The 27,505-nt window shown below is 33.0% G+C and overlaps 3 protein-coding genes, 1 long non-coding RNA gene and 1 pseudogene across 5 annotated transcripts; 1 reads left to right on the top strand and 4 right to left on the bottom strand.

The window, feature by feature from the left end:
- Nucleotides 1–286: 286 nt before the first annotated feature.
- On the top strand, nt 287–3,579 carry LOC118046306 (uncharacterized). Its single transcript, XM_035055140.2, has 7 exons — nt 287–772; nt 850–932; nt 1,140–1,202; nt 1,332–1,433; nt 1,634–1,699; nt 2,350–2,434; nt 2,603–3,579. The coding sequence occupies exons 1-7, from the start codon at nt 346–348 to the stop codon at nt 3,109–3,111; spliced, it is 1,335 nt and encodes a 444-aa protein (XP_034911031.1). The 5' UTR covers nt 287–345; the 3' UTR covers nt 3,112–3,579.
- Nucleotides 3,580–4,490: 911 nt separating this feature from the next.
- Nucleotides 4,491–14,726, bottom strand: LOC118046265 (outer envelope protein 64, chloroplastic). 2 transcript variants are annotated; one of them, XR_004687137.2, is made up of 14 exons: nt 14,101–14,726; nt 13,837–13,989; nt 13,552–13,676; nt 12,873–12,998; nt 12,281–12,463; nt 12,024–12,168; nt 10,202–10,370; nt 7,899–8,033; nt 7,561–7,758; nt 6,463–6,590; nt 6,338–6,389; nt 6,055–6,124; nt 5,591–5,773; nt 4,491–4,734 (listed from the first exon to the last, which is right to left on the bottom strand). XR_004687137.2 is itself a non-coding variant. In XM_035055092.2 (13 exons), the coding sequence occupies exons 1-13, from the start codon at nt 14,304–14,306 to the stop codon at nt 5,682–5,684; spliced, it is 1,782 nt and encodes a 593-aa protein (XP_034910983.1). In that variant the 5' UTR covers nt 14,307–14,725; the 3' UTR covers nt 5,369–5,681. The 2 variants fall into 2 exon arrangements, 1 of the variants encoding a protein (XP_034910983.1); XM_035055092.2 differs by lacking the exon at nt 4,491–4,734 and having other exon boundaries at nt 5,369–5,773; nt 14,101–14,725.
- A 2,075-nt stretch (nt 14,727–16,801) lies between these two features.
- LOC118046272 (transcription termination factor MTERF15, mitochondrial-like) lies at nt 16,802–18,407 on the bottom strand. Its single transcript, XM_035055098.2, has one exon. It carries the CDS (start codon nt 18,211–18,213, stop codon nt 17,047–17,049), a length of 1,167 nt encoding a protein of 388 aa, XP_034910989.1. The 5' UTR covers nt 18,214–18,407; the 3' UTR covers nt 16,802–17,046.
- A 1,494-nt stretch (nt 18,408–19,901) lies between these two features.
- LOC140954342 (uncharacterized) lies at nt 19,902–23,958 on the bottom strand. Its single transcript, XR_012167532.1, has 2 exons — nt 23,799–23,958; nt 19,902–20,416 (listed from the first exon to the last, which is right to left on the bottom strand). It is a non-coding gene; the product is annotated as an uncharacterized lncRNA (long non-coding RNA).
- Nucleotides 22,422–23,804, bottom strand: LOC118046264 (transcription termination factor MTERF8, chloroplastic-like; annotated as a pseudogene).
- Nucleotides 23,959–27,505: the final 3,547 nt, after the last annotated feature.

Raw genomic sequence — 27,505 nt, 5'->3', positions numbered from 1 at the left:
TTATTAATAAAATAATAAAATAATAATATAATAATAGATCTATAAATTTGATTTTAATTATTATATTCCTGTATTTTTTTTTTTTTGATTTAATAATATATTTAAGTATAATTATCACACTAAATCTAATTAGGATAAATTTTAAGTCATGAGTCATGTTTTTTTTTATAAAAAATAAAAATAATATTAACAGTTTTTGACTGAATTTTTTTTAGGCTAATCAGGGTACGGGTTGAGGCTTTTAACTTGTTCACGCCACTTAACTTTTCCCTGCAGTTAACAAACCTTTCCTGAAAACTAATCCTTCCCGCGCTTTCACAAAACCCCGAAAAAAGAAACCAGGAAATGGACATTCCGTGGGAAGAGGCACTAGACCTAAAAGACTCGTCAGACTCAGACTCGGACCTCCCTCCTCTCCGCCCTCTCAAACGCCATCAGAATTTCACCCCCTCCACCGCCACTACCGGTGGAAGTGGTGGACCTAACCACACTCTCTCCCAACCATTTCTTGGTCGCTGCTCACAGAACACCCAAAACAACCCACCACCACCACCAACAACCACTTACTCCAAAATCCCGGGCCCTGCTGGAACCGTACAAGCTGCCATGCACCGCCGCAAGAGTCAAATTAATGAACATCTGATGGAAGAAGAAGAACCAATCCCTACTCAAGAGTACATTAGAAGGGCTGTGGAGGATAGTGGTTGTGCTGAAGATGATGATTTTACGCGTGATCCTTGGCTCTCTGCCGTTGATTTTGTTCGTCATCAAGGTTCTTGATATTTTCATTTTCATTTGATGTTTGGGTTTTTATTTCTGTCTTTTATTCATCTGGGTTATGCAATTTAGGTTTGGTGGTGGATGGTGATGGTGCAATTGGGATCCCTTTGAGTGTGATAAAGAGATGGGCTAGTTTTGATAGAGTGGCTCAGGTATCTATTCCTAATTATGAATCTTATGTGTTTAATTTAGAAGACAAAATTAGAAGATCAAAGGCTATGTTTGGTTCCTGAGAAAGTAAGGGAAGGTAACAGAAATGCGCATGTTTCCTAATTTTAGGATAGCTGAATGTATTATTAATTTTATTTTCAACCATTTTTTTGTGAATCTTATTTTCTATGTTTAAAAAATGCGATTAGGTTGTTGCAATTGTTAAATCATGTAGACCAAATGGCCTTGGTGATATGATGGTGACTCTAAAGGTATGTTTACTGGAGTTTTGTTTTGTTGATAAAAAAAAGGGTTTTGATATCAAATGCAGATAAATTTCTTGTTTTCTTCTTTAGGAATTATGCATGTATTTCGTATAACGGAAGTGGGTTTTGATTTAGGACCCCACGGGTACAATTGATGCTAGCATTCATCACAAAGTCCTCGCTGAGGGAGATTTTGGAAAGGACATATCTATTGGAGCTGTGATGATAGTCCAAAAGGTTCACTATTATTCTTCACCTGAAACCATGTTCATGATAAATGTTCCTAGACCATGGCTTTTCTTATCACATTTTGAATAAGAGGAGTGTTATTGTCTCTAAATATGGACACTTGGGACTTTGGTAAAACTTATGTCTCAAATTGGAGTCAATGAGATAGTTTCTGCTTTGAGAGATTGATCAAAGAATGCTGTTTACAGGTTGCAGTTTTTTGTCCTACACGTTTAGCACGTTATCTCAACATAACACTTAGTAACATGGTCAAGGTATGTGTTCTTTCTGGTGTATGCGATTTTCCAAGTTATCAGTGAAGAAAATCTCTCACCACCCACTTCTATGAGCTTATAGAAATGTCCCATTGCTATGTTCATTCAAAAGGAGTTCTAATACTCTTTAATTTTTATGATTTTAACTTTCTGGCTGGGGGTATATGCTGAGCCAATCTGAAGTTTTTGCTCTATACATCAGAATAACACATCTGCTCATACTAAAGAATTTGTGAAGGTTAACATCATTTGGTTGATTTGCCTTTGAGAATGATCAATAATAAAAACAGGCAGTGAGGAAGTGTAGTCAGGTTCTTGATGCAATGGTGGAGTCAGGATCTCAATGCGGAACTATAGATGGTTCACATCTGAACATCCTCTATATTAGTGTAGTTACTGATTTTGCATGCTAGGATCTATAAATTCCTGTTAGTTTCCATATTTTCAAATTCTAAAACATGCAAATACTAATCTCTTAATAGAAAAGTGATTTCTGATGTCTGAAATCAAAGCAACTTATTTGAGTTTGTGGTCCTGGATTATAAGAAATGCTTAGATGCTTCATGTCAATTGATATTAATGTATAAAAATGTGTGCAATCATGCAAGTGTTTATGTGGTTGATGACAATATAATACCAACCTTTTTCAGGTCATCACCAAGGATGGCAGAGCTTCACCAGAACAAAATTGTTCTGCTCGTGATTTAACAGTCAAAAATGCTGCTGTAGTTTCTGGTAGGACACAAAGGCTTTGCACTTATTTTTCTTTCTGCCTTCAGAAATCTAAAAACACTTGTTCTTTGGATTATATGCTTGCTCTCCTTGTAAGAGTATTTAATACTTTTGTTGGTGTTCCATTTTTCAGAAAGAAATGCCTAACACAAATGCTTATGATCCCCTTAGATATCACAGGACAGGGTGAAAGATCACAGATGACACAAAATCTATCGTTGTCACAAGGAAGAACTGAAGGAATCATGAATAGTCTGAGACAACATGCTGTAGCAGTTGCGTGCATTGATGAACAGATGGAAGAAGATGCACCGATAAGAAGCAGATGCCATAGCATTGGAAACAACAGAAATGAAAATGCTCTTCCAATGGAAGATCATTTATTGGCGAGACAGGATTTGGATAGTGGCAGAAGAGAAAGGGCTGTTGAACCAGACACCAGTGACAATGACAAGGGATATGTGACAAGTGAGAAGCTAAACAATTACAACAAAGCAGGCATTGACCATATATTGGAAGGTACTGAATATGGTACTGCTGCAGCAGACTCAGGTGGTGCCCTTGACAACCAAGAAAAGAGGAATTATAACGGAACTGAAGATAGACTACCACCAACTTCAAGAGCTGCACTACCGCAATGGACAGATGAACAGCTGGAGGAGCTTTTTGCATTTGATTGAGTTGCTTTTGCTCCAATTCTGACTAATATTTTGATCACGTTGAGGATTAACTGAAGTCAAATTCGAAGTTTAAAGATGCATGTATATCTCATGTTTGTGTCCTTTCTTTTTCTTTTACATTTTTAAGAAAATGGACTCATCTACACTGATGAATATGCTTTAATCTAGTGATAGTTGGGCACGCTGAATGGCCTCAAAGCTAGAACAGATTGTTTCCTTGGCGTTTCTTTGTGTCGTTATCTTTTTGCAGGAAAAGGAAATGATTGAACCCACAATTATCTGATTATGTGCATGGTATTTCTCCGTATATTCATCCCTTCATTTTTCATTTTTAAGAAAATCTAGACGCTTAATGAAGATCTAATACTGGAAAATAGCTTGCTTGCAGTAGAGCTCCTTTTTTCTTTCTCGCCTTCTTACGCTGTCGATGGACATGCAGTAATGAAATAGTTGGCATATCACTGAAAATCTAATCTTAGAAAAAAAAAAAAAAAAAAAAAAAAACCGACTCATGGCAATCGAACAAGGCAGAAAGGGCGCGGAAGGCGAAAAAGACTGGTTCATATATGCTCCTTTTGCGGAGAGGAGGCCAAAGGCGCACAACTCAATCAAGAAAGAAAGCCAATATGATAGCCATTAGCGGGCTTAAAATTAATTCAAAACAGAAAAGGCTTAGAGCACAATGTAACGTGGGGACATTTCTTCAGTATTATTTCAAGAAATCACTATAGGATACTAATTAGGAGCTTTCTTGATTTTTTTTATTCACTATTAGAAGATGAAATGTCAACAAGTAGTAGTTATATCTGTGTTGTTGAAAATGTGTACTTTAAAAAGACAACACCCCTCCATATTCTTCTTCATTGTTATTTTAGAAGGTTAAACAAAATACTAATAATAACAATATAATTGATTATCTATCCACTATAAAATCTTTTTGTAATTATTTTATTTAAACTCGAAGATTAATTATTGTTTTAAATCTTGTCAGGATGGAATTAAAGACAACAATATTATTTCTAAAATCTAAAAATTCAAACCATTATTTTCTAGCATTATAAAAAAATTTGTATGTAACAAGTTCTATCTTTTAATGATAAAAAACTTCAATAAAAAAATAATTTTTTAACTCTGTCAACTAGTTTATAAATTTCTTCTTCGAAAATCTCAGAATAAAATCTTATCAAAATCATGAATAGATCTTGGGTTTGGCTTGCCTCAAATCTTACTCAGATGGAATTAAAGGCATACCAATACAATTTCCAAAATCTAGAAATTCAAACTATCATTTCCTTGCATCATAAAAAAATTTGTATATGACAGGTCTTATCTTTTAATGATAAAAAAAACCTCTATCTCTGTTAATTAGTTCATAAATCTTTTCTTTGAAAATCTCATATCATATAATAAAATCTTATCAAATTCAAGAATAAATCTTAAGTATAGCATGTCTCTAGGTAAATCTCTATACAAGTTCCTCTCCTCTTCACAATCTCTATTTTTATCTCTTATTAGCCGAGTTATGTCTGTTATGATTTACTCCAAACAATCAAACATTTGTTCCCAAACTATCTAGTTCTTGCTCTTGAGCTCCTGTAATATCATGAAAGACCGCAACAACTCCTGCATCACAAAGTGAGTTGTTATCTCCCTCTCCATCAAATAGGTCAGCATTTAATACAGCGTATTTAGTGGATAAAAATAAACGGTTCTCGAGCCCTAAAATCACAACCCTAAACACTTGAGGAATAAAAATAAAAAACTCACATATTTTATTAAAAATCAAAATCTTCTCAAGATAAAAAACTAAATATCCTTATTTATATTATATTAGTTCTAGATTTAATATGCTTTATGGAAAAGATTTCATAATTAAAACTAATATCCTTTATATGAAAGAATTCTTAATTAAAATTTATTCATCTAGCATTAGAATATTGATTAAATTAAAAGTCTTAAACTTAATAGAAAAAAAAATCAACTATAATAAGATAAATGATAACTTTTGAACCATATTTAAATGCATTTTTCATTTCCAATCATCACAAGATTTTAATCCAATATAAAAACAGTATTTATAATCTTCTATTAAAATTATAAAAATGTTATGCTAATTTTATCAAACTAGATGCATAATCTTCTTAAGACCCGTCAAGATATAAAAACCTAACCGTTAATGAAACAATGCAATAAGCAGAAGTTTCCCCACGTCACAATGAAGCAAAGATTTTTCAAGCATAAAGGATCACCTCAAAACTAGAAATAAAAGCCTGACGTGGATATTTAAACAGCAAAATTGGAATATAATTACAAGTTTTGACAACAATTTTTCCACCGTTCCAAAATGTCCTATCGGATCAAATAATAAATTTCGCCTGACATCTATTACCTCCACATGAAGGATTTTCTCTACCCACAAAAAACACCCCATAAAAATATCAAGCATAAAATTGCATCTATCAAGTATCATATACTTAGCTGGGGTCATTGGCTTTGAGTCACCAACCAAAGCTTTGCTGTATGAAACTAAATTCAAAACTTCTCTCGTCCCAGAAACTTTTGTTTTTGCTTCAATAACCTACTGGAAAAACTTTCCTTAATCTCTCAGCAGAAAGGGATGCTCTTTTATTAGTTGGCTCGAGCACCAGGGCATATTTGAAATCTGCAAGAACAAGAGGTTTCATTAGTCCACGGGGTTGGGGCAATAAGATTAGAAATAACTAAAGGAGGTGCGTTGGAAGAATTCCACGATCAACAGATATTTAGCATGTTGTCAGTCTCAACAAGCCGATACAACAAAATAGCTCAATAATCGACTACCGGTCATTTTCTGTAGACATCACCTGATTGGCTAAAGCCAGGGAGCAGGTAACTAACAGATGACAAGATGAAACAAAGAATGAACCTATTCAAAGAAGGATGTAATGTGATGAAATGACCTACCTTCAATTGCATCCTTGTAATAACCAAGCATCTCTCTTGCTGTCCCTCTTCGCAAATAGGCCTTTACATTCTAAAAATGAAATAAAAAATAGGAACCAATGTTATGGCAGCCTGAATACAGCTACAGGACAGTCCAATAAATCTCCAGAAACAACTGATGTTACAGCTGTATTCTGCAAACCTTATCAAATTGGCAGGTTTCAAAGAGAGTTTCATCATAGTTGATGAAAAATAGTGAAAACAAACAATCTGTAAAAAGCTAATCAAAATAGCAAGAAATCACCTTTTTATCAAGGTTGATAGCCTCTGAACAATCTGCTTCAGCTTGATGGAAACTGAAAGATAAGAAATTTGTCAACCAAGTACAATAAGATACCAATACAACAACATTCAAGAATAAAACAATACCTTCCCAGTTCAAGATATGCTGCAGCTCTGTTACTGTAATATGTTGCATTCTTGTCGTTAAGTTTGATAGCTTCATTATAATAGCTAATAGCCTTCTTCCACTGCTTCTCCTTAAATGCTTGATTGCCCTTCATCATAGAAATGGGTGGCAAGGAAGTTCAGCCTCTAAAGAGATTCATAAACTAGTATACCACAAAACATTTGCAAATTATATATAGGACAATGAAACAATATGGAACTAATTAATCTTTTGCGTGAAATCAGACATTGATAGTCATAAAGCTGACTCCTAACATAATTTCCTAACTATGAGAATCCCAAGTCTTCCATCTCATGGATTCCTAGATAAGTTGAAATGAAAATGCATGTTTAAAGAATGTGATCAAATTTAAATACAAACATCCATTGATTTGGCAGCATCACCAAGCTTATGTTCAGATGTTGTTGGTCTGTAATCTTCCCTTATGCATCTTCCTTTTAACATCTTGTCATTTATTTATTGAAGCTATTTAACACCATTTAAAAAACAAGTGGAAAGAGCAACAAACTAGATGCCATTTTTCTCAAAAAGAACTATTAATGGTTATAATGATCACAGATAATTGTAGTTGCCATGCTAATCATCACTACAAGTGTACACCCATCAGTACTACAGTTTTTAATCAAAAAAAAATAATTTAATTAAAACTTATCATATAAACCATTGAAAATTAGCAGTATCATTGACAATATGAAATACAAGCAAATACATTTAGCAAAATTCAGTGGTTTTCCTTTTCTCTATTATTGATATTGAAACAAGACAGGAACCAGAGCCAACATTAAAGTCTATTTAATTTATCTAAAGCATTGTGCAAAAGGTGTACAATGAACAACTCTTTAATCATGACAGTAAATCAATCAGCACAACTCAGTGTAAGGCCCAGTATCTCTTGAACAGTTTAACGCTCGCTCAACTTCTGAGGTGGATATGGGAATTGATTTAAAGTGGCATTAAAGTCATCAAATGAAAGATCAAGATTAGCATGCTATGTGCAATCAAATTCAATCCAAAATACAGTTTTGACAGGATAGACACATTAAAGATGCGTAATTTACCTTTTCTTTAGCCATCTCAGCAGAATTTTCCTCGCTGTCTGTGTTCCTTGATTTAGATTTCACATGTGTCTCTGCCTGTTCTTGCAGAGATGCATACATGGTCTGCAGTGTATCTAGTAAAAAGCGATCATTTCCATGCCTGGCTATCAAGGACACTGAAACAGGACACTTGTCGTAATATCCTAATGGCACAGTGACCTGAAACATGAACAAGAGAAATAAATAAATTTAAGTGATAAAACTTTGCATTATAAATGGAAACAGGAATTTAGTGCCACATCTAATTGCCATTTGCACATGCATGTGTGTGTGAGAGAGAGAAAGAGAGAGAGCTTCACCTGACAGCAACCTGATAGGCTAGCAATGCTCAAAAGACTAAATGAAGAGCTCTGATATTCTTCAGATAAAATCTCCTTCCCGTCAAGTTTTGGAGGTAGATAAGCCATTGTAGGGACCACCAGTATCCCATCATCCTGGATTGCCACAGGAGTTAAAAGAACAAAAAAGATGAGGTATTTAGGCACCATCAATATAGCCATTCTGAATAAATAAATAAAATAAGACAGTCAAGGCGGCAATGGCAGAGCCAGAGTTTTTTAGATAAGGGGGCAAATTAATAACCAATACTATATAACTTTTCAATATGACTTTTCTTTGAACTTGATTGAGTTACATGACTTGAAGCTTTGAATGACTTTTCATCCTCAAAGGATTTACGCTTGAAATACTTGTCTAGTGACATGTTAATTTAATTGATTAACCTGGTAGTTTTTTTTATTATCATTGGTGTCTACATAATAATTAACACAACTACACAATAATTTGTTGTTAAACAAAAATCAGTTGAGTTACACTAATTCTAAATCTTCCATATGAAATTCATAGCAAAATACACATCAATTTATCAAAAATCATTTCAATTCATATCTATATACATATAATCAGTATGTTGATTAAATTGTACTTAATCATTTCTAGACATTAAATTATTAACAAGTTGTAATACTATACTCTAGTTTCAAATAAGAGAGAATACTGAGAGAGAAAAGTGTAGCTTATAGGATTTAAACCCATGCCCTCTCCTAACTCCAAGCATATCATTAACAATTAATTACAAACAAATTAGTGATATAAAATGACAATCAATATATTTACATTGTAAATTAAGAGACCTCAATTAAATAATTAATTCATGATTATAGTGAATTAAGAGACCTCAGTTAAATAATTTCAATAATCTACTTTGCCAATACAAGAGATGCCAAGAATACTAGTGATGCATGAACATTAATTTATTCATTTATAATAAGAAAAGAAACATTTAATTGATTAAATTATTAAATTCAAACATTTATTTTGAATATATTTGAACACAACCCCTAAATTATCATAAACACTAATATTTTTAATAACTAAATATTAAAAAAAAACTAAAATTAAACAATGAAAGAAATTTACCTAAAATATAAAGCAAAAGAAATTAACTTGAAGAGAAATTTACATAATAAAGGAAGGCAGGCAACAACGGCTCAAAAAAAAAAGGGCTCTCTGTTAGTTAGTGAAAAAAAAGAGAGAAGTAAATGAGCTGCACATATATATATTATATATTATATTAAAATATAAGTCAACAATAACTTTCCACTTTCCATGTATCAAACCCTCATCAAACTATTATATTAATATTCTAATATAAAAAATATTTAAAAAAAAATAAAGGGGGAATAGCCCTTTTTTGCCTCTAGCCAAGAAGGTTGCACCATGAATGGTATTCTCTATTTGGAAAAGCAAAAAAAAAAAAAAAAATGTTGCTTCAAGCTCAAAAACCCTGACTCAAACCAATTACACAAATTAATTGGTTGCTCCAAGCAAACAAAAAATAATGCTGTTGTTGTTGTTTCAATTATGTTCTTTTCTCCAAGACTTGAGTTTGTTTATTTGGGCAAAAATAAAGCCATTGTAATAAAACTCTAAACTTTTCCCCAAGACTTAAGCTTGTTTATTTGGTCAAAAATAAAGCCATGTATTAAAACTCTAAATGACTACTTCTTGTCCTTTAGTTGTATTCATTAATGCATCCATTAAAAGTTGATTGAAGGTTACGTAGAGAAAAATCTATTGTGCTTGTTTGGCACTACGGTAGCTTCTTGCTTTTTGCCTGAAAAGACATCAAATTGATTTTTTTATGTGCTTTTTGATGGTTTTGATGTGTTGATATCAAAAATGAAAAAAACAACCTGGAAAAAAAATCATTTTGATGCATTTTCATTTAAAAAGCACACTGCACCACATTACCAAACACATAATAAGTGCTGGTTTGGGAGTGCTGGTACAAATTGTTTTTCAAAGTTCTTTTCTCTTGAAAATGCATTAAAATAATGCTTTTTCATATTTTTTTATTTTTGACATTAGCACATCAAAATGATCAAAAAACACATAGACAAATATTAATTTGAAGCTTTTTCAAAAAAATAATTCAAAAATTTGGAAAAGTGTGGTCCAACAGCACTCCCAAACAGCCTTCAAAGTCAAAGTGATTAACATAAATATGTCATTTAATTTTCAGCAAAGGATACTTTGGTTTATAAACACTATTGCTGACTTAATATTTAAATTCAAAGTGTACCATTTTAAGAAAGAATACCTTCAATAGAGAGCTGATAGCCAAACGCATTTCTTCTCTAATTGACTTGCAGAGTTCAATCTCTGCCTCTGATATCTTCATTATTTCATTCATCTGTGCTGAGAAATCAGGTTCAAGAATTGGCTTTTCTGTGTTAATCCATTCCTCATGATTGCTTCTGAACTCATATCTATTACAAGATAGAGACAAAATTCATATTTTCCTAAACATATTATAGGTAAATATCAAAATAAAAGGTATAATAAATTGAAGCATCCAACTTTCATGTTCACTTGCTCATCATGAATGTGAAAAATCACAGAATACTATCATCCTCCACAAGGTCAATAAATGCATATAATTAAGTATAAGAACACCTGGATCTGTCCAAAAAGCAGAGGATAACAATTATTTGGTTTGCCCATTGTAACTTGTGACAGATTTTCACCCCAGAATAAATGGATCATAGATCAGTTGATGCAGCATGAGAAGTGTTCACATGTTATTGCAATCAAGGCTTACATGGCCTTAAACATTATAACAAAAACATGGTCTTTGTTTGGGTCTTATAGGTCTGCAGCAGAAGTCCAGAGCATATAAAGAGTGTGACTTTGATTTCAGAGAGCTGCTACTTTATACAGAAGGTTATCTGTTTGAAAATTATAGCAGTAACCTCAAGTTGGTAGGAAGATGACTAAGTAATGGCCTTTCTTGGAAAGTTTAGGTGCTCTTCTAACATTGGTATCTTAGTAGCCAATCCTAATGCATTGAAAAACATACATAATTTGGTTGAGAACCCATGTTCAGCAAGTCCATCTACATTAGTCTTCTAGATCTTGACCAGATTATCTTTATCAAGATGAAGCCTTGTTTCTTGCAAGATGAGGGGAAATAGCAGATTCAATATGTACCTTTAGCTCCACAGAATATGAGACTTCTATTAACAGTATATTCAGAGTATTGATCATAATTTGAAGATAGAAACAATTTATATTTCCGTTACTTCTTGGCTTTCCATATACTTCTCTTTTATCGTATATATTCTTTAGAGCTGTTATTTATTATATATGACCATATACAAGAATCACTACGCTGACCATTAGAGCCTGCTTTCACAACCCGCACACCTCTTCCATATCTAATCATCTCTCAGCAGTCAATATTACTGTCCTACATAAATTCCTTCCGCATAAATTGGATTCACAAACTACTTGCTTGAATTCAGTCATTTCTAGTAATGATTTTTTCATCTACATACTAACTACACCTGATTAGAAACCATAAATACATTTTATAAGCCACAAGCAACTGTTGGTCAATATCCCAAAGTTCTCCTAGCTCAGAAGTGGAGAGACCTAACCTAACCATCTGATAATTTCTCTCGTTAACTACAAACCCAAATCAAAGTATGTTGAATTCATTGTTGGAGACAACTATCAGAAAAAAAAGTTAAGAGAGTTCCAAAACTGATATTGAAATTTGAACACACAGAAGGTATTAGTATACACCTCTCACAAGGACCATGTACATAAATATGATCTATAATGATACCACATCCATATGCATATGCATACATATGATTTATAACGATACCACCTCCACCCTAAGGAACCAAAAGATCAGAACAGAAAGCAGAAACTAATTTAGATTGGTTTTCCCAACAAATAACAGAAAGCAGAAGAAAGAGCAAAGTCCTATAATGATGCAATTACAAACAGCAGAAGAACTGTCACTATGCCTTCAAAGGAGATTTTGACTAAAAGTGCATCCTTTTCTCAGCTTTTCCACTAAACGATCCATCATACATTTATACTATATTAACATCTGAAAGAAGAAAGCTTACCTATGAAGAAGCTGCATGACATGTGCAAGCAATCTTATTGAAGAAGTTTTAACTTCACCATTTGTTTTCTTGTTATGGAACTCTTTCAAGCTTGGAACTTTAGAATTAAGATACACGTCAAGAATTTCATGCTTCAAAACTTGTCCTGCAGAAGCTTATCGAGGTATAATTTAGAGAAATTCCACCAGAGGAAAGCAAATATTTGTGAATTATAACGGAAAAAATTTACAACTCATGGTCAGAAAATCAGGACATACTTCCGAAATGCTTTTCAGTTGAGTTAAACACCACCTGAGCAACTCTATCAACAGGAATCTTTAATAATTGAAAACAATCATCTGCCATTATAATTTGCCTAGGACTACGGTGACCTCCAAAAGCAGGTTGAAGAAGAACATGACCAACACGTCGTAGAATATTAGGATCCTTAGCAAACCAACCTGCAGGAGTTGTTTCAGAAGTTGATCAAATTCAGTATTCATCAGGGAAACTGGAGAGCACCAAAAGGAATCCCATCAATACAAAGTAATAGTCAATCAATGGCTAGACAAGAGAATAAAAATGATCTCTGCATCAGAGATGATGTTACACACATGCTCAAAACATAATAAATTACAAATAAAGTGGAATGAAAAATAAAGAGGCAACATAGAACATTTAAATTACAAATAAATGTTCAATCAGAAAAAAACTATCTTGCTTTGAAATGGAGAACAACATAGAACATTTAATAAACTGCAATAAAGAAAAATATAGGAAATTCAACAACATTATGTCTTTGCTTAACCAGGACCAAAATCAACAAGAGAATCCTAAACAAGATAAATTCCAAAATGTTACGATACATACCAACAGTGTCAAGACTGGCCGAAACAGGTAAGACTCCTGTCTTTGAAATAGCTCCATATGAGGGTCGAAATCCTATGACACCACAATATCCAGCAGGTACTCTCACACCACCAACAGTATCAACACCTGCCATAAAATATTTGTATCGAATGCATATTCCAAAATTTACAAGCGTTCCATAGAAATTAAATTGGAGTCCAGAAAACTAAATTTGAGTACCGAGTGATCCAAAAATGCCAAAAGTACACAGCAAACTTGCACAATCTAAAGAAGTTTAACAGCAGAAAGACCTGACCAACAAGCATACTATATTACAACATAAACCAATAACAGCAAACAAAGAATCATGCATCCCATTTACAGAATAGCTTAGAACCAGGTTCCATTTCTATTTGAGGAACCACAGAGCACAGCACAGCACTATAACTTGCACAATATGTAAATCAACTTCAATTACACCATGGTAATGTACTTTAGGTTCCCATAACAATTATTATCAATCAAGATGTAGGTTATAGACATAAAATAACTCAATTGCAAAACATTTTGAATTGCTAAAACATTTGCATGAAAGCAATTCAAAAGTTTCTTAAATCAAACCCCGCTATCAACACAAATCACCTGGTGGTCTAAAAGCCAAGAAATCACAAGCATGCCAAAGAGGCAATACGAAGCTCACCCAAAGAAAAGTCAACCAGATTAGCAGCCACAGCCACAGCAGCTCCACTACAGGATCCACCAGTTACTCGTGTAGGCACAACAGGATTGATAGGTGTACCATAATGCTTATTTTCTCCATGAATACTGAAAGCAAACATCATCATCATCATCATCATCACCACCACCACCACCATACTTAAAGAAAAATAATCACCATACTTAAAGAAAAATTTGTGGAGAGTATGCATGCCCTAAGTTTGCATTGCAGTTTGTGTCGAGAGAAAATTCGAAAACAACAACATACCTATAAGCAAGTTCATCAATAACAGTTTTACCGACGCAAGTAGCACCTCCGTCAACAAGAGTTGACACTACAAGAGAGGTTTGTGAAGCTGCCTGGTGTGTCTTCGCCCACTCTGGATGACCGAATCCACTCACATATCCTTCTATCTCAAATCTGACAATCCAAATATAGTACTTTCAAGAAATTAAAATGAAGAAATATGAGTTATAAAACCCTAACTTTCTAGGAAAAAAAGAATTTACGAAGGGAAGTGGAGGGAGATACAAGTCAGAGACGGCGAAGGTGAGGGCGGTGAGAGGGTGAGGAGCTTTAGGAGGAGGGGGCTGCGGCGGAGGAACTAGCAGAAGCTTCTCTATAAAAGCGCCGAAATCTTGTCTAATAATAGATTTCTTAAACTTTTTAGTCATTAACAAAATCCCAGCCAGTCCTAATCCTAATAACACCCATAGATTTGCAGAATTCGACGCCATCTCTCTCTCCACTTACTGCTGCTGCTGTTTTCTTTTTATTTTTTTATTTTAGTTTTAGAGTAAATAAGGAAAAGGAAAAAACCCTAGACTAGAGGGCACAGAAGAAGAGGAGCCAAAAGGAACACTCCTCCTCCTGGACATGATGGAAGGGACAGATAAGAGAGTGACATTTTTTTGTTTGTGTAATGTTTAGACGGAATTTAGAAATCTGCTTCTAATTTTTTGTTATTCTGTTTTTTGGTCCATCCATTCTTTGATATTCCTTATCTTGGTCCTTTCGCTCATTCGGGAATGGCAGGTGCGAGTGGGATTTTGAATTTTGATTACATAGACGAGGTGGGTTCTGGTGCAAGCAAGCTTTACCTTTATTATAAGCAAGAAGCTCTCACTGTGGTTTTCGTTAAAGCTTGTACCAGAAATCTCATTCAACAGCCACAGTCGCGCGTCGGGCCAGTTCTTCGCTTTCTTCCTCTGACTTGTTGCTTTAAGCGATGTTTGGAAGAGTATTGTTATTATTTTTTAAAATATTTTTTATTTAAAAATATATTATAATAATATTTTTAATTTTTAAAAAATTATTTTTATCATCAATGTTTTTATATTTAAAAAGTATTTAAAAAAAAATTAATTTTTTTTATTCCAAATTAATATTTTTAGTATTTTTAGATATTTTGATAATATCAAAAATAATTTTAAAATATATATATTATTTTTATATATTTTTAAATGAAAAACAAAAATTTATTAAAACAATCTAAAATTATAAATAAATTTAAATTTAAACTAAAAAAATCCAAAATTTAATGGAACGTGATTTTCACGTTCCCAAACGTATTTTGATGACAACAGACCTCAGTATAACTCTCTTTTTCATTTAAAAAATAAACAAAGTTAATTTCGTTATCAAAAGAAACATATCACGCAGAATAGAATCTCGGATTTCCAGAAGCTTTATGCAGAATAGATGTTTAGAAGTATAATAATAATTATTTTAAAAAAAAATTACTCGGAAATATTTCAAACTAGGTTGAATGATTGGCACCACCTGTGTTTTATGCAAAAGTTGTGATGAAAACAGGGATCATTTCGATTTTGATTATGCGTTCTCCAAGGCAGTGTGGCTGCTTACTGTTGGGTTCCATGGCGATGATAGCAGTAAAATATACTTTATTGGGAGAGGACATTACCATTATAATCCCACCACATTCTTAGTTGATCCCGAAAGATTTTTGGCCTCCATCATTTAAGAAGATATTCAATTCAGATACATCTGAAATTTCATCACTAATACCACCACGATACTGGTGATGATTTTTAAGATCCAACTAATGAAACACAGCTTCAAGATTCTTCATCGATGGTTCAGAGGATCAGAAATCGGTTCTTTCTTCGGAGTTGTACTACAAGAAGGTGATACAGAAATTCCTAATGTACAGATCAAGTTATGAATTCAAATCCTTGTAAGCTTCCCTACATTATTGTCCATTGATATCATGTGCCCCTCCCCAGTTCTCCACCAACCGAAACTCAACATGGGCTGACGGATAGGTCTTAAAAGTATGATTGAAAGTGTAACGATTGCTTTTCAAATAATTTTTCGTGCTGAAATGCATGCCAATGATATATTTTATTTTTAAAAAATTATTTTTAACATCAGCACATCAAAACGATTCAAAACATACAAACCGTATTAAATTTTAGAAAAAATAAAATAAAATTTTGTGGAAACACGATTTCAACCGCGTTCCCAAACGCTTCCTAAGACTCCAAATACAGCAACAAATCTTAAAAGTTGCTTTGCTACCATCAATAAGATCAGAGAAATATCAGATTAAGATTTAAAACCTTATATGACACCACATCAAATGATATTTAATCTTCAACCTAAGAGCAGAGAAGCTGTGCCACACAGAGCTCAACATGCAACAATGAGAAAAAGGAAAAGAACAATAGAAAGAAATAAACCGGGGATTTTTTATAAGCATTGTTAATGAGGTCAGTAAGAAAGCTGAGGGTGGAGGGTTCCATGAAAATAAGAATAGAACAATCAATGGCGCCAAGTATATTCGGATAAGTGGTGGAGACTGATGCAATAAGTTGAACTTCAAAATAAAACGGATACACAAAAATGCGCAGGAGCATCAGCCTGCATGCATGAGAACAGAGAGAGCCAGGGCTCTAGTTTTCTGTACCTTAAACATCTGACATCCTGAGGAAATTACTGCCATGCTTCCTAGGCTGATGCAAATGCTAATGAGAATGATGAGATTGAGTTTAGATGTGGAACCATGAATTCAAAATCCGTAATCTATCTACATTCTAGCATATGGACTTCCAATCATGTCATGATTACAACATCAAAATCCCACATACTGGAACATCATTTAAAAACATCAATTTCACTACTCTAGCATGACTTTGATAAATGAAATGGAAAAGGAAGATAGCTACACCATTAATGGATCCACAAGTCTTCTCAAGAAGACACCAAAGAATGGAAACCATCATTTTTTTCCTTCGTGCTGGTGAACAAAGATACTTACAGCAGACACCAAAATTAATGGAGTAGCAGGGTTGCAAAATAGAACAAGGAGATACAACATTGCGTAGATCTCGATATTCAATGGAGAAAATGAAGACTTGCAGAGCCAAAAAAAATTAGTTTCACTTACCCTTGGAGTTGCATTACAGTATCCAAGGAAATCTGGGGGAAATTTCACAAAACGATTCCATTTCCATGTCATTTTGCAAGATCTGATTGATCTCTATATAGCTTTAATAGCTGGGGGGCTTCATCAAAACAATTCACAAACTTCTCAAGGAACAACTTCTCAGAATACACAAACAGAGTATTCAAGTTAGGCTTCTTGTCAATCAACTTATTCCTTAACAGAAAATGAAGAACCAAAGCCCTTGGTATGAGTCTCTTCTCCAAGCTATACATCAAAAGATTTGGGTGTTTTGCAAGATATAAAGACTCACAATCCATTTTCTCAACGAAAAATTTCATCACTGCCATGATCTTACTCTCCGATGTCATCAAGCTCCACGGGTTCTTTCTGAAAGCAACAAGAATGTCTTTCTCAGACCAACCCCAACTCTTATAAACAATAGTCTTTCTTTCCCACCCAGCTTTTCCCAATTGGCTCAATACCACCACTGCTCTAATAAACACTGCACTTGAAGGATCATAACCCTTTTCTCTAACTTCTTCGACGCACTTTCTGAAATGATTAAGGCATACACCGATAGACCTAGGCCAGTTGCAAATTAAGGACGCAATCTGTGTTCTGGGAACTCCATGATCTTGCAAAAGGTTGATAAAAGGTTTCAAATATCTGTCACCGTGACGAAATAGAATAAACGGGTCATTTCTGGCAGCAGAAATGACTTTGTTATCGGATAGAAGCAGATCACTAAGTACGTTGAAATTAGGAGTTACATGATTTTGCAAGCTTCTGCCTAAAAGAAGAGGGCATCCACATAAAATGTGGGCAATATCAGTGTTTGACATGCCTTTAGAATAAAAAAACTCGAGTCTTGGCAAGAGGGTTTTGTCAGGATTGCACGAAAGAACTCGTGGATATCTTTTAATTAGTCTAAAGATATCGTCATCACAAAAACCATAGCGCTTGAACATGTGAATCACTGCGTCAGGTTGATCTGGGATTTCAAAAGTGAGACGTTTAGAAGCTGAAAGAGCAGATCCTAGAGAGAACCCACATTTATTTATGAGGTAAGAGACTGGGAATGATTGTTGATTTGGATTTGCTTCACTGGAGACACATCTGGAATTCATAAACAGGTTTTGAAGCAAATAATGTTTGTGTTTTAGCATGAGTGTAGTAGCCGTAGTTGGTCTCCCACTCCCATGGTGGAGAATGGTTTTGCAGAGAAAATAAAACATTGGAAATCGAATCAAATGAAATGAGATTCAGTTCCAAGTAGCATCAGAAGAAGGATAGGAGAAAACTAACCTCTTTCTCGAGAGAAAAGATAAAAAAAGAAAATGGGAATTGGACTAAACCCTTCGTTTTCGGAGAAGAGCAAGAGCCGAACCCTAGACTCTATACGACTTGGACAACCAAAATAATTTTGCAAAACGCGTCGTTTCGTTGCTTACAAATTTCACTAATATTTTTAAAACATAAAAACTGTTGTTTTGCTTTGGATTTTGATCCTCCTCAGATGTGGGCATTGGAAAAATAATTAGGGTATGATCTTAATTCTTTTTTTCCTTTAATCTTGTTTATCAAATCAATGTATTTTTGTGATATATTAGCAGCACTCACTCCACGAGTTGAAGATTTTTTTAAAAAATTATTTTAATGTATTGTTGATAAAAATATATTTTTAAAAAAAAATTTTTTTTAAAAAATATTATTTTAATATATTAAAAAAATATTTTAAAATTAATCTTTATTTTCACAAACAGACTCTAAAATTCATGAAACCACTTTCATAAGTTAACTTTTGCATATTGTAGTTTCATTGACGTGTAAGAAATGACTCATAAAATAATTTGTCTTTTCATGAAAATCTTCTTGCTATTTCTTTTATATTTTAAATCCAAATATAGTTTTGTTTTTTATTAGTGTAGCTGGATAATTAATATTGGTTCTGTTAAACGTAATTTAAGAAGAAAATATTTTCTAATTTTTCATCATTACATTTTCTAAAATTCCAAATGTCCAAGAGAAAAAATTATCCTTAAACCATATGGGACATTTGTTAGAAGAGTTCTAAAAGTATTACAAATGTTACTTAACACCTCTAAAATTCTTATTAATTAACAAAACATTAAAAGAAGTAGAGTTTTAGAGCATCACCTCACAAATTATTATTTACTTTGATAATGCTTTATTTTAAAAAAAATCTTTTTTTTTATTTTAAATTTATCTTTTAATAATATTTGGTTTTTATAGGGATTGAGTTTTATGATTTATTTTGATTTACTTTTTTTATGATGTTATTTTAATCTCATAATCTAGTTTGATAAATTAACCTAATTCACTCTAAATTTTTTTATTATTGATTTTTTTTTAATTTTATCCTTTAATATTTTATTGATTGTGAATTAGACTTTCATAATTTTTTTACTTTGATTTGTTTTTTATAAGGTAATCATGATTTTATGATCTGAGTCCATGTTTAATGAGTTAACTCAAGTTTATTTAAGTTATATTTTTAATCTTTTTTTTTTAATTTCATATTTTAACATGGAGTTAATTGAAAATTGTACTTTATAATTTATTTAAATTTGCTTTTTATGATCTAAGTTTAAATTCCAGCCTCTTTTTTAATTGATTTTTTTTTATTCAATTTCATTCTTCAACAGATTTTCTTAGTTAATGCAGATTAAATCAGTTATCTTGGAAAATCTTTTTTTTTTATTTTATTTGTTTTTTATAAGTCTTGGTCTAAGTTATTTTTATCTCAAGTGTTTTATCTAGTTTTTAGCTTCACAGCGAGAAAAGGTTGGGCATTTTTTGTAAATGCTCTTTTTTCTTTTTTTAACAATGTAAATTATTAATGCCTGACTTAGGAGATATCAGTGTATGCAAGTGAAATGTCTATCTATCTTCAAGCATGCAGGCAGCATCAATAAAACCTAATTTCAGATTTTATCGAAGGCCAGTTCAGAAACAAACTGGTATAAGAATCCAGCTTAATCATATCAAGACGTATATATTGCCCAAGGAGATAATAAGTTTTTCTTTTTTCTTTTCAACGCAGCGAGCATTTCATTAATGGGAAATCAAAGAATTCACCTCCTGGGAAAAAAGAAGAAGAAGAAGACGAAGAAGACGATCCAGCTTCCAATGGAACATCATCCTCCACTGTGACCGTTTCAGCAGAATCAGGAGCGGCTACATGAGCAAGGCAACATGTCCCTTGGCTCTTCACGCATTTGGCCATAAATCTCTAGAACCTGATGTCATCCATGGCCCTCTGCTAGTGCTCTAAACCATGTCCAACATCCCTGCTTGAAACCATATTACGGGGAGCAGAGAAAACCAGGCTCTTCTGGCTATGCCTTCTTAACATTCTTCAAACAGCACAACGTTCAAATTACACCACCATACCTCCATGTACACCACATCTACATCCTACAACAGCGACGGCACAAGTAAGAACAGACATGTTAAAACACAAACCATGAGCCACACAAGCAAGAACCCCAATCTTTCTCAAAAAAGAAAAAAGAAAAAAAGATGTTCTAATAAACTTCCATTTTTAATATCAATATCTAAACTAGGTGGAAAATTTTGTGAGGTAAATTTAAGACAGCGTATTATTTATGGACCAGTGAATTCAGCGTCCAGTTCTTCCTCCAGCATATAGACCTGTTTATCAGGCCTGCTTCAACAAATTTAAGCTTACACCAAGTCTCTTTTTTAATCATCAATTTCCACTATACTAGCTCACATCCAGTATACTCAAAGAGAAGCTAAAACCAACATTAAATGGATCGATACGACTTATGTCAGGGAATCAAAAATCACTTGCGATAGAAAAAATTGAAAAAAAACATGGTAGAATTGCATACAAGACAAGGACACAAGCGCAGCAATTGTCGTGCTCAAGCTTCAGTGAAGAACAAGGAAATTAGAGAAGCCAAAGAAAAAATGTGAAACAATCAGGAGATTTAGATGCATTACTCTAAGTAGCGCATGATTACTATCACGGTACAGAAGAGACAAAGACACTGGAAATAAAGGAAATAAGACAAAGAAAATGGAGATACAATTTGGTTGTAACTATAAAAAAAGTGATTGTTTTTTTAATTGTGCCGGTTTAGTTACATATGAATAAGATATAATAAAATATAAAAAAATCTAATTTACCTTTAATATATTAATATCAAACTTATATATTTTAAAAAATAATTAGATATTTTATTTTTTTATTTTAGTTTATATTAAGTGTTGAAATTAATAATATTATAATAATCATAATTATAAAATTAGAACTGACTTAACGGACCGAGGCCTGAACTGGATCAAGTTTAAGAAAAAATTGAGAAAGAATTGACTTAACCTGACCTGATAAAAAACTATGTCAACCCGTGATAAAACACGGGTAAAAAACCTATTGATTTTAAAAAAAAATAATGATCAAAACAAGATTACTTTGATTATTTTTAAAAATAAATTGGGTCAGCCAAGATAACTCTCCTTCCCCATGACTTGAACTTTGTCTCTAGTCGACTCTCAAGTCGGGTATTAAAACTATTATAATAATTATTTTTATCCATATATTAACTCGGGTCAACCCGTATTGATCCTCCTGACTTGTGACATGGACCTTGTCATAGTTAACTTCCTAAGTTGAGTTTTAAAACTATGATAACAAAAACTTTTATCCTCAAATCCAAGTTAACTTCTCTAATCCTGTAACCTAAGCTTTGCCCGAGTTGACTCCCAAATCAAAATTTTAAACAATAATAACAACATTTTTATTTTTATGTTGACTCAGTTCAACCCTGGTTGACCCTCTTCCCACTTGACCTCAGCCTTACCCAAGATTAACCTCCAAATCAAGTTTTAAAATTATAATAATAATCATTTTTATCTTTACTTTGACCAGGATCAACTATTAACTCTACTTGTAACTCGGGCCTTGCCCTAAGTCAACCCTCAAATTCAAGTTTTAAAACTATAACAATTATTATTTTTATTCTTACGCTGACTTAGATTCAACCTATGTTAACTAGACTCATGACCCGAGTTTTGTTTCAGATCCTCTGAATTTGAATTTTAAAACTATAATAATAATTATTTTATTTTATATGTTTTAGTTGAATAATTTTAGAATTGAGAGTTTTTTAGAATGGTATACAGAGAATAAAGATATAATAAATATAGTTTTTAAAAACATGTTAGTTCTTCTTATATCTCTTGTTTTGAAAGGTACAGAAAATCACTCCTCAATAATAAATTATCTCATAAAGATATTTATCCATATATCTCACTCTTTTTCTCTAAATACATTTATGTAGATTTATGTCTCTGCAGTCTTTGTATTTTTTATCTTAGAATAATAACTCTTTTATCTTAGAATAATAACTAAACAGTTTTTGTTTTTTTGTTTTTTTTTATCTAAGAATAATAATTCTTTTATCTTAGAATAATAATTCTTTTATCTTAGAAAAATAACTAAACGATACCAAAGGTAAAAACGTACATCTCAGTATCCAAAGTAATCAAATAAAACAACAAATCAGCAAGAGTGCAAACCATAATGTGACATTTATTCCTATTAAGTTTCCATGTCATTTTGAAAGATTCAGTTTTTCCCTGTATAGTTTTAATAGCTGAGGAGCTTCATCAAAACCATCCACGAACTTATGAAGAAATGACTTCTCCGAATACTTAAACAAAGTGGCCAAGTTAGGCTTTTCATCAATCAACTTATTTGATTGTAGGAATTGAAGGACAGAAGCCCTCGGTATAAGTCTCTTCTCCAAGCTCAGCAACAAAAGAATTGGATGTTCGGCAACATAAGAAGACTCACAGCCCATATTGTTAACCAAAAAGTCCATCCCTGCCATAATCTTATCCTCGGAACTCATCATACACCACGGATTCCTTTTGAAAGCAGCCAGAATCTCTTCGTCTGACCAACCCCATCTCTTATAAACACCGACCTTCTTTTCCCATCCAGATTTACTCTGCCCAGACCGTGCCAGCACTGCTAGAGTAAACACTAACTTGGAAGGGTCAAAACCCATTTCTTTTACCGTCTCAACAGTATTTCTAAATCGAATTGGACAAACTCTCACGGTCCTAGGCCACTTATAAATTAAGGAAGCAATATGTGATTTGGGAATTCCATTCTCTCTCAAAATGCTGACGTAAGGTTGCAAATAGCTCTCAGGACGATGATAGATAATAAACGGATAGGTTTTGGCAACAGTAATTGCCTTGTCATTGGATTGAAGCAAATCACTAAGGAAGTTAAACGTAGGAGTTATAATGTTTTCCAAGCTTCTATGCAAAAGAGGAGGAATTATGCAGAAAAAGGTTGCAAGTTCAGTGCTTGACATGCCTCTGGAGAGAAAAAAAATCCAGTCTAGGCAAAAGGGTTTTCTCAGGATTACAGGAAAGCACCTTCGGGAATTTCTTAACGAGTTTAAAGATTTTGTCTTCGGGGAAACCATAGCGCCTGAATGTGTCGATGACTGAGTCAGGTTTTTCTGGGGTTTCGAATTTGAGATGCTTGGAAGCTGATAGAGCAGATTCTGGAGAGAAACCACATTTTTTTATGAGATAAGAGGCTGCAAATGAGTGTTGATTTGGATTTGCAGTGCTAGAGATGCATCTGGTAACTGGTAACAAGAACAATTGGTGGCTGTTGGCTTCAATAAAATGGGTTGGTGAGAGTCTCAAGTAGTGTATTCCATGATGATGGAGAATTGTTTTGCAAAAACAATAAGACATCGGAGATCAAAGGAAATGAAATTCAAGTAGCGAGAGCAGAGAGACTGACCTCTTTGTGCAAAGGGAATCCGCAGCCGACAATCGAGAAGTGAACTAAACGATTCAACCTCGCCCCCGCGGCTCCTATTTGATGCGCAAAGCGGCCTCTTCACGCTTAACTAGGGATGCCAAAGGCTTATCCATCCCAATTTTTTACACGTGAGTTCGGAATTATCTTACGACTGTATATTACATTAAGGGTAAGAGATTGTTTTTAATTTATTTATTTTTGTTTAAAAATATAGTAAAATAATATATATTTTATTTTTTAAAATTTATTTTTAATCTCTCCATTAGCATTTCAAAAAAAAAAAAATTAATTTAAAAAAAAATTAAAAATTTAAAAATTATTACTTACTGCAACCAGGACACACCTTCTAAATTAAAAGAAACTGAAAGATTTATTTATTGAATTCTCTCACATAATATTGTTTTTGTATTTTTTTATTCCTTGAAATTTTTAATTTAATCAAATTTTTTTAAAATTTTTTTTTTACACATCTTTATTTTAATTTTTTATCTAATAATTTGTTTTTAATTAACTTAAGGCTCAAGGTGTCAACATTTAGTTAAAGTTTAATTTTGCAAAAAAAAAAATTAACTTTATTAATTGAAAAGTATTGAAAATATAGTGATTTGATATAAAGTAGCTTAATTTACCAAAAGAAAAATTATAAATTAAAAGAAAATTTTTTATAATGGCTATGAGTGAAATTCCTAGTTGATTGAGTGTAAAAACTTGGATGAAATAAAAAATTTAAATGGGTATATGAAAAGTGATGGCAATCAAAGATTGAAAAGAAATACCATACAAGATTTAAAATGAGTGGCACTGTCATAATAACAGAGAAAAATCCTTATCATCTCCCATAAAAAGTCGTCACCTATAGGTTTAGAGAGAAGTTTGTGAAATTTTACCTTTTCTCTCTTCTTTTTTTCTCCCAGTCTCCTTAGATTATAGGGCATGGAATATGATTAAGTGTTTGCTACCGAGTATAACAAACCAAATTAGAGAAAATTGGAGAGAAAAAGGGGTTGGAAGTTTGTTGTCTTAAGGGAGAAAATGTCAAATTTGAAGTGAAGAAGAGGATTGCTTGGAATTGGCTGCAAAGACTCGTTAATTTTGGGTTAATTAGTAAGGGTAAGATGTTCTTTTACTAGTAATTTCACTTTTGCTCTTGTTTTTGCCTAGGGGTTGAAGATGGAAAAAGGTTAGTGTTTATGATATTTTGTATTGAAATGTTAATTAGGTTGATTATTATTGATGCTGGGTTATGAAGAGTGCATAATAATAGTTTATGTTGGATCAATTACATGAGGAATTGTTTAATGTGCAATATTTTTATAATAAAATAAAAGGAAATGAAAAATGAAATAATAGAAAATAAAAATGGAAAAGGAAATGTTTTACGGGATTAACTTTATTTAAAAAATATCATCAACTCCACTATTAATGACAATTTATTTTCTAACATATTTTTCATAAAATACCAACTTTAAACAATTATTTTCAAATGATCTTCATCAAAATAACCAAACTTGAACCCATTCAAAGTCCGATTTCACATGAAAAATGGATGAATGAATAGTAAAATCGATTCGGCTAGAGTCTGGTTCAAAGCTAAAAATACTTGAACCGGGCCGACCCAACAACAATTCTAATTGTTGATGCAAAATGGGACGGAGATTGATATGAATTTAATTCTTCAATGGCCTGTCATGATTGGAAGTTGCACTTATAAAAGTTGAAGAGCAGAGGTGGAGCACACATTGAAAAGTAGAGGTGGAGAGCAAAGCTATTTTTTGATATTTCCTTATTTTTTCAAATTCAACTGTTTCACAATACAAACAATTTTAATTGCAATTGAAATAGTTAATGAATAATTACCTGTATTTAGAGGAGTTGTTGAAAGCTTTCCTAGTATATTTAATTCCACTAGTTGAGTTCGTATTATTATGGGAGATATTGTAACCATTGTGGCCTGTTTAGGCTCATTTATTTTATTAAATGAGGCATTGCAAATAATACAAACACTCTTCCAAGCCTTTGTTATGTTAAACTGCTTGTTGAAGGATTGCCAACATCACAAGGCCACAATGTGATCGTGGTTGTTGTTAATCGCCTTTCAAAGTATATGTATTTTATGCCATTAAAGCACCCTTGCACAACAACATCAGTAGCTAACAATTTTGTCAATAATATTTGTGTGTTTGCATGGTGTGTCTTTTTCCATTATCAACGATCACGACATAATATTTCTTAGTACTTTATGGAAATCTTTGTTCAAATTGTCACGGACATCATTGTGTTTTAGTTTCAATTCCAATTATCACCTACAATCTGAAGGCCAAACCGAGGTGGTGAATTGCACCCTTGAGCAATATTTATGTTGCTTTCACTTTTGACCAACCCAAAAGATGGATGGAATGGCTCTCGTGGGTGGAATATGGATACAATACTACCAACCATTCATCCACTAAATTGTCTACTTTTAAAGCTGTTTACGGTGTTCCTCTTCCCTCTCTGATATCTTACATTTCGAGAACAACAAAAGTCCAAGCATTGGACAGCTTGTTGCCCACAAGGGAGGTCATTCTTTATGAACTATAACATAATTTGTTAGAAGCACAAGTTCACATGAAGGCACATGCATACTTACATTGCCGCGAGGTCACTTTTGAGGTAGGTAACTACATATTCTTACAGTTGCAACCTTACTGCCAAAAATTAGTGGCTTTTCTGAAGATCTTTGAAATTGTCATCTAGTTTTTTTAGACCTTTCAAATTTCTTGCATGAATAGGAATGGTGGCGTGTAAACTAGCCCTTCCAACAGAGGCGCAAATACATGATGTTTTTTCACATCAGTTTGCTCAAGAAAAAATAAGGACTAATCTCTGATACCACTACAGTAACCCTTTCTCATGTCTCAACAAATGCATCCTTGCTATCAGAACCTGAATTCATTTTGGACTATCATGTTATTCAGAAGGAAAAATACCGTTTGAAAACAAAAATTTTGGTTCAATAAAAAGAAGCTTCCCTAGAAGATGCTACATGGAAAAACTTATCCAAAGTTCAGCCTTGAGGACAAGGCCCTTTTTAGAGGGATGAATTGATATGATTCTTCAATAGCATGTCATAATTGGAAGTCGCACACATTGAAGAGCAAAGATTGAGAGTAGAGCTTAGATATTTCTTTTTTGTTTTATTTAAATGCAATTAAAATAATCAATGAATAATTAGCTGTAATCAAGAAAGTTGTTAAACGCTCTTCTAGTATTCAATTTCACTAATTGAGTTTCTATTATCACGAGAGATATTGTAACATTGTAGCTTATTTAGGCTCTTATTCTATTGAACGACGCATTGCAGAATAATACAAACACAATCTTCCAAACCTCTGTTCTTCTTCTGATTCCTTTCCAAAAATTCTGTTCTTATCAGAGATGCATAGGGAATTATGCATGTAAAGGCAATCAAAAGGGACAAATCAGGACAAGGTATCCGATGCAGATTATACAGACGTAATTAAGCATCTCCCAAACAAGGGCAATGGAATTGAGCTTCAATTTGCTATTCAGTCTTCTTCTTTCTTTTTCCCAGTGCTGAACAGATAACAGATTAACCTTTATCAGGGACAAGCTCCAGCAGCAACTGAAATTAGCAGATTGTACACTCAATAATCCAGGCTAAAATATTAACTTGCATAACAAAC

This window comes from Populus alba, chromosome 12 (genome assembly GCF_005239225.2).
Source record: "Populus alba chromosome 12, ASM523922v2, whole genome shotgun sequence".
NCBI lineage: Eukaryota > Viridiplantae > Streptophyta > Magnoliopsida > Malpighiales > Salicaceae > Populus > Populus alba.
This window is presented reverse-complemented; position numbering and strand designations above follow the sequence as displayed.